Below are 7,513 nucleotides of genomic sequence, written 5' to 3' on the forward strand. Positions count from 1 at the left end.
ATGATTCATGATTTATATTTGCAACATTAACTCATACATCTTAATCAACAAATTGCTTGATCACTCTGCATGGTGATTGTGCTAGTTTGCACTTGTTTGCAGACGTGCAGGTAGCCGTCAGGTAGCTGATGCCATTTCCAGTGCTTCACATGCTTTTATTGTAAACTTTTTGTGTTATTTTTTCTGTGTTCACACTGAAATTTTAAAAGTAAAAAAAAACGTGAAACTTATTAATCAATGTCTCTTACAACAGGCACATGTGTTTTCCTCCTCCTTTTGTCCTGGAGTTAACCTCCAACCACCTATTCTGTGTTCGTCCTCGTATATCACTCCTTGATAAAATCAATACGGCTATAGAACAAGAAAGATGAATGTGTATATTATTGTCACTGAATAGGTGATTTTCTTTTCAACAGCACCTTTCCTTTTATGAAACACTGTGTTTGTGTGTGTGCGTGTGTGTGTGCGTGTGTGTGTGTGTGCGTGCGCGTGCGTGCGTGTGCGTATGTCTTCTCCATTTGAGGTGTAGTCATGACGTCCAACCAGTGAGTCAGGTCTTCCAAATGAAGTCTCCGCAATGGGATGCACACACATGCACATGCACACACACACACACACACACACACACACACACACACACACACACACACACACACACACACACACACACACACACACACACACACACACACACACACACACACACCTTGTAAACAAGAACCCCAGAAAATTATCCAATCAGTCAAATCAATTTGCACACTTCACCACAGCTCTTCCTCCTTTTGAATAGGATGCTGTTTTGAGCATTAAGATGTCATCGATTGACCTTTGAGGGATTTAAAACAGGAACTGACGAGTCCACAAATGAAGAGCAGATGTTTTGATGCATGTACGGTAATGTAAACAAGCACAGAGCACAGAAACATCCCAGTAATCTGTCATTATACTTAATTTTAAGATCGCACCCAAACCAGAGGAAGAAGCAGGAGGAGGGGAGTGGCAAGTTATCAACTACTTCACTAATGCTTCACCTATTGTTTGGTGACATGAGCAGCACCAGTGATTAAAAATGTGTGGGTGGTCTGTATACCTGCCATACACACAAACACACGAATACACCCTCCTCCCCATCCAGAAAGGAGCAAAAGACCCTTTTACCTCAATCACACCCCAAGGCCTCGAGACTCGGAGCTCCGTACTTCATGTGTCTATAAAAAGAGCTTTCCTCCTCTAAGGAAGCAACAGCAGACCCTCTCCTACTGATCATTTCATCACAGAGCACAGAGAGAGGAGGAGAGGGATCACTGTGAAAGAGTCACCACTCTGGAAGATCTGTGGACAAACAGAGGGAGAAAAACAAGAGGAAAGGAGAAGAAAGGATTTGGAAAAGGTAAAAAAAAACAACCCAATAACAAACAAACTGTTTGTGTGTTCTTGTTTTTTTGGCATGGATCAAAATTGTGTCTGATTGTTTGTTGCTGCTTGTTTTTCTGAATGAATAGGCATTGATGCACTGATTAAACACACTTGCTGACTGATTGATTTAGACTTTTCTGACATTTTCTGACATGTGCAGCTGCATTTACTCAAATACTTATGTCAAATTTCCTTAAAGTGGATCTATATTTCATGAAGACTACACCTCAGCCTTTTGAAGAGTATGCATAGTTGTCTTAGGTGACGATTTAATTTCTGTCTATTAATGTATATATCAATACAAACACTGATCGAACTTAGAAAACCTTACATTACTCTGTATATCATTAACACATAAGCGTTCAACCTATTTTAATTGCAGCTCTCAGTCTCTTTTTTAACAGAGTATGTCTGTGGAGGGCTGAGTGAGTCATACTGTAGGAAGAGTGTTGTCAAGTCTCTGCCAGAGTTACAAAGGCAATGGCCCACCAAGGAGTCACTCCTTAGAATAATGGAGAAGGGAGTTAGAAACAACAAGATGCAATTTCCCAGCAAAGGAAAGAAAATGGACTCACATCCTCTAAGACATTCAATGCACCAGGATGAAAAGTTTAAAAAAAGAAAGAGGTGTGGGATTTTCTAAAGAAGCTTTAAAATGTAAATATCTGTCAATTTAGTGAAATTAGATGACTAGGATGGATGTCAGATTTAACCCAACATCTAAAAAGTTTTGTTTCATTTCTCTCTGTTATGTTGCTTCTTAAAACAACCCTCCTAAATAAACGGTTTAAGATGGGGAGACAGAGAGAAGAGGAGGCGAAGAAGTGATAATAAACATAGCAACAAAGAGACGAGGGGAGATGCGTCATAAAGGAAATCACTGAATGCTGTCACCTATTGAATTGCTGTTTGTACATCCTCCTTATCATAATGAATATATAGTTTTTGAAATGTGTGGGACCTATATGAACTGCGCCTCCTTTTTGTTTGCTTGCAAGTATCCATGGATATGCATTGATTGATTTCCTGGGGATGGGAACAAAATCTCACATCACCTCACTGACCCTTCAGTGCTTGGTTGTAGGTTTCTCTGTTAGTGCGACAGCTGAGGAAATTCAAAGCCTATTCACTGATGTAATTACTCACTTAATGACCACCATCATCTTTGTTCCGTGCCCTTGGACAACTCTAAACAGACTGCTGGATTCAGGGTTTTTTTTCTTTTTTTTTCTGGCAGGGTTACAACATTAAATTATTGACCACTTGAAAAATATATATAGTATATCAACACAGTTTAAGGATTGGTATGGAGATTATTAGTGTGTAGAAACGGGGTCAAGCTTGTGTTTGATTGATAATGACACTGCAAATCAAAGCAATACAATATTTTTATTAGACTCTCCCCATGACTTAGAAAGAAAATTGCCACCACCGCCTCCACCCTAATCTCAAAACTCAGTCCAGATTTCAGATTTAATATGTTATTAGAACAATATTTTTTTACAAAGCCCAAATCACATTAGGGCTGGAATCTGCAATTGCCAGAATTATGGAAAACAAATCAAATGATTTCCTGAACGCTCCAGCTGAATTTTTGAACCAAGAGCAAATAAATGAACAGTTATTACCACCTACATTCAGTGACATTAAATAAGTCCTGATAGGCCCTGATGAATTAGCACTGTAATAATTTAAATTAGATTAAACTATTACACAATTATAGGTGAAAGTTATAATCCTTATGATTTCAGGCCTGGTTGTTTTGGTGACTCCCGTCATTACCATGGTAACAGTGTGGTTTAATGCCACAGCAAAAACCTTTGAGCAGCCACTTTGTCAGCTGGTGTTGCTATTTACAGTGCAGCCAAACAAACTACCATTGTTTCAATAAAGAAGTCAACCAATGAACTGACATTCTTTATCATGTCATGAGCATGATCATGCCGCACATGGCTGAAAATGGTTTTCCACCGAAAAGCAGGGCACAGAAGAATTGGTTAGTTTAACCACTAACGCAGCCAGTTACAAGCCAACAAACAACAACAAATAAAAGATTAAAAGATGCTCACTATGCTAACTACGCTAACCACGCTTACCGTTTTGATTTGTCTGCTAGTGGCTGATTTTGGTCTGCTCTTTCACCAGTCAACCGAGCTAAAGCAGCGGTGGTGGACGGCCCGGGGCATGAGTCCTGATACAGAATTCCAGCAATTTAGCATAGATGTGCTTCCAGCCCCTTTTCAGAGTTGTAAAAGAACTGTAAATTGTATTAAACAAAGTTAATTACAGCAGAGTATTTTTGCAAACTTTAAAACATGTCTGGGGGGGGGGGCTTAAAGCAGATACATTAGGAAATGTTGGATTTGCATTGGCAACTTAATGCAGCTTTTTAACACTCAGACAGTGAGGTTAATATCAGTGAGACAAAATTAAACAGGATTACATTCAAGCCCCATTATCTTATTTTATCTTTTGTGCAAGTGAAGGTCAACACAAAGCCAGCACAGAAATGGCAGACTTCTCCACTAACAATGAAAACTTGTACTAAGGTAATTACCGAATGTAAAAACAGTAAATCCTGCAGCAAATATTTATATTATTTTATTATATTAAAATATAAATCTGAACCCCACCTAATAATTGTTATATAGTTCCTTAAAAATCTTCTATCGATCTATCTTATGGAGGATGGTCCCCCATTAACAGTGTCAGATCTTTATCAACCACTTTTAAATAAGACAAATGTGCCACTGGAAAATAAGACCATATATTATAACACGTGATGTTGGCTGGAAGAGGAATGCTGATAATTGCTATATGAGATCACAGTTATGATTTCACCATGACAAACACAACTATAAATCTACCATTTATCTCAAAGACGATGTTGAAACATGTTATATAAGGAAAGGAAAGAAGTGTTACGTAAGTGCAATGATCTAGAGACACCTACTATATTTCTTACTAACTAGCAATTTATTCCAGGGTAGGAATGACTAAGTTAATATTTGAGCCTATTGAGACTATCACTTTATCAAAGCCTTTTCTGTGTTCTGAATTTCCCTGCCGTCACATTACTTTCCTTTCAGCTCAAAGCCTCGCTTGTGTTTCTGTCTTCCACTACAGGCTGACGATGGTGTGTCTATGTTGGTTGTTAGTGGTGGTGATGGCGTACGTGTGCATTCCTGGGTTTGGATCGGTGTGCTGGAACAGCTCTATCTGCAGCGACCTGAGCAACAAGGGAAGGATACTGGTAGGTCAAACTGTCTCCTCCTTGTTGCTTTCTTTCTGTTTCCTCTATGTTACATTTCATTCATAGTAGTTTAAAGTGTTTTAAATAAGAGACTAAAGAAAGACTAAAGAAAGAAAAGACAAAAATAGCACAAAACATAACTAAAAGTAGTTCTCAGCAGTTTACAAAATAATCTAATTTCAAGGGGCATTAAAAGCTGCTCTGGAGTTTTTGATCAAATCACAAAATCTTCTTCAGAATCCTTTCTGCATCTTTTGAGCTCAACACTTTTGTCAACGTGGATGAGAAGTCCTTGAAGAAAAATGGAAATTTTAAACATCTACTTTCCCATTAGGACAAACTGTACACTGCTACACAGCTACTACACTGACCAAGGTCAAATAGTTTTGTTGACAAAGAGATGTTTTGTGGAGAACTAAAAATAGCCTCAAGGTTAATGAAAAAAAAGACAGAACAAGCAGTTTTCCTGTGTTTGGTTTAATACTTTTCTTTAACAAGCAGCAGTTTTGTCTCAGTGGCCTGCAGGATTGACACTGTTGCTGGTTGTAAACCATTTTAGTGATTTACAAATGAACAGCTGTTAAAACTAGAGCCCAACCGAGATTGGATTTTTGGGGCCGATACCGACATTAGGGAGTAAAAAAATTCTGATATCATATATCGGCCGACATATATATATATATATATATATATATATATATATATAAACACTTGTGAAAAAGATATGTAATGAAAGCAGGATAATTTACAGTAACAATAAACTTTATTGTCCAAAGTGACATCAGTGAACTGAAATGGTAAACTTCACTGGGAATTAAATAAAATAACTATAAAAATGAATAACTATAAATAAAAAAACATAAGAACAAATATGTATATCTGTATATATATACATATATATATATTTAACTTGAATGAAAACAAAGGATCAAATATACATAAAATGCTGCCTATGTAACTTTACTTGACCTTAGTATTTCCACTGCATAATTGCTTCTTAATAAAAGTATTCATTTCAGCGCATATCAGAGAATATAGGAGCCGATACCGATATATTTGCGATAGGCCAATATCAGCTGACCGATAAATCGTTCGGGCTATAGTTAAAACTGGAAAGATTAGTCAATTAATCAATCAGCATAAAATTAATTAGTAATTTTTTTGATTATCAATTCATTTTCAATCACTTTTCAAGCAAAACATGATGCATCTGATTCCATGACAAGATGAAGATTTGTGATTTGGGCTTTGAGTTCAATCTTTCATGCTCTTTGTCTATTTCAGTTTTATCTTTAAGTCACTGTTGGAACTTTTTGCACAGGGATTTTCTCAGTAGATGTAGTCAGGGAGTCTATGACACCGTACTCATTTGGTGATTCAGATATGTAAATTTGATCAGAATCTTTCTTGTTTGGCATCTACGGGAATAAATCAGCATCAAAGCATCAAAGAGACAGAGCTCATTATTGTATCATCATCGGCTCAGCTTAACAGCATTTTAAGATGTTACTGGTGCCTCTGTGATTTCTTCCACACAGGAGTGTATTCAACTCTGCATGTCTCTGATCAAGACTGATTTGCCAGAGGTCAGTACATTGGCCCTGAAGATAAATGATGATGACCACTTGCTCAACATCATTCTGGGCACACTGGCTTCTTCTGAAAACAAGCTATCAGAGTCAGATCTTCAAGTCCACAGCGACCGGCGACGCTCATATTTAATGGAGCATTTCCGCTTGGGCAAACCCCCTGGAGACAAGATACTGGGGCCGAAGCTGAGGGACCACGGTGACGAGAGACGCTCCTATTCAATGGAACATTTCCGCTGGGGGAAACCCTCTGGCCGTAAACGCAGGCCCATCAAAGTCTTTGCCTCTTCTCTGGAGGGAGGGGGCTCTTCTGAGGGCAGCTTTCCCCCTCAGGCTCGCAGGCAGCTGAACAGTAATGAGGATGAAGGAAAAGGAGACCTGAATCAAGAAAGTCATCAATATCAAGAATTGCTGAGGGCGAGGGTCAGCTCCAAGTCACACGTCCTGTTGAGCCCACAGGACAGAAAAGATGGGACCTATCGGATGAGTCACTTCAGATGGGGGAACCCACCTGCCTCCAAACGTAATGGCGGCTTAATGAAGCTGTGGGAGAAGAAAAACTTAGGGGAAACTGGCTAGGCTCTTCAGGAACATCATGGTGAAGGATGTGGAGAGGATAATGGGATGAATTGGAGAAGAAGGGGAGGGGGTTGTTGAACAAATCTAATAGCCAATGCATGTTACTTGACTTGAAAGAGTTTTCTTTTATTGGTTTTGTTTTGTTTTTGTTTTTTTGTTGTTGGTTTTTTTTTGTGGGAAATGTCATTACTGATTGATATGTTTTGAAAAAAGACCCAAATAGAGAAAGTGATTCCAGGGCAAGAAGGACACTATTTTAAAAACCGTCGCAGTTTATTTACAAAGTGGTATGTTTTTTGTAAAGTAATGTAATATTAAAGATCATTCTGTTTGTGGCAAACAATAATGGTAATTGTCTGACTGAGTTCCAGTTTTTGTGTATGGGGTCCCACTGCCAGTCAGGTATGGACTGGAGAGTGGCACAGAGGGATTTGCAGGAGGGGGTTCCATGAGTGCCCTGCTAAGCAAGACCGAAGACCCTTCTTTAAGGGTTCGTTGTTGTTGTTGTTGTTGTTGTTGTTGTTGTTTACGACACATGATGATGATGACAGCTGGTAAATAGCTCTCATCTGTCCTCTCTTCTTCCCATTTAACGACTATCTTGTCCAAGGGGATGGAGAAATCTCATCCTCTTCTCCTCTGCTTCAGCTTTGCGAGATCGTATGTGGCGACGTAT

At 38.7% G+C, this 7,513-nt stretch overlaps 1 protein-coding gene across 1 annotated transcript; it reads left to right on the top strand.

Annotated features, from left to right (window-relative positions):
- The first annotated feature begins 1,142 nt into the window (after positions 1–1,142).
- On the top strand, positions 1,143–7,183 carry LOC130187260 (pro-opiomelanocortin-like). The gene is made up of 3 exons (XM_056404693.1): positions 1,143–1,390; positions 4,543–4,669; positions 6,208–7,183. Exons 2-3 carry the CDS (start codon positions 4,550–4,552, stop codon positions 6,835–6,837), a joined length of 750 nt encoding a protein of 249 aa, XP_056260668.1. The 5' UTR covers positions 1,143–1,390; positions 4,543–4,549; the 3' UTR covers positions 6,838–7,183.
- Positions 7,184–7,513: the final 330 nt, after the last annotated feature.

Source organism: Seriola aureovittata, chromosome 19 (assembly GCF_021018895.1).
Source record: "Seriola aureovittata isolate HTS-2021-v1 ecotype China chromosome 19, ASM2101889v1, whole genome shotgun sequence".
Lineage (NCBI taxonomy): Eukaryota > Metazoa > Chordata > Actinopteri > Carangiformes > Carangidae > Seriola > Seriola aureovittata.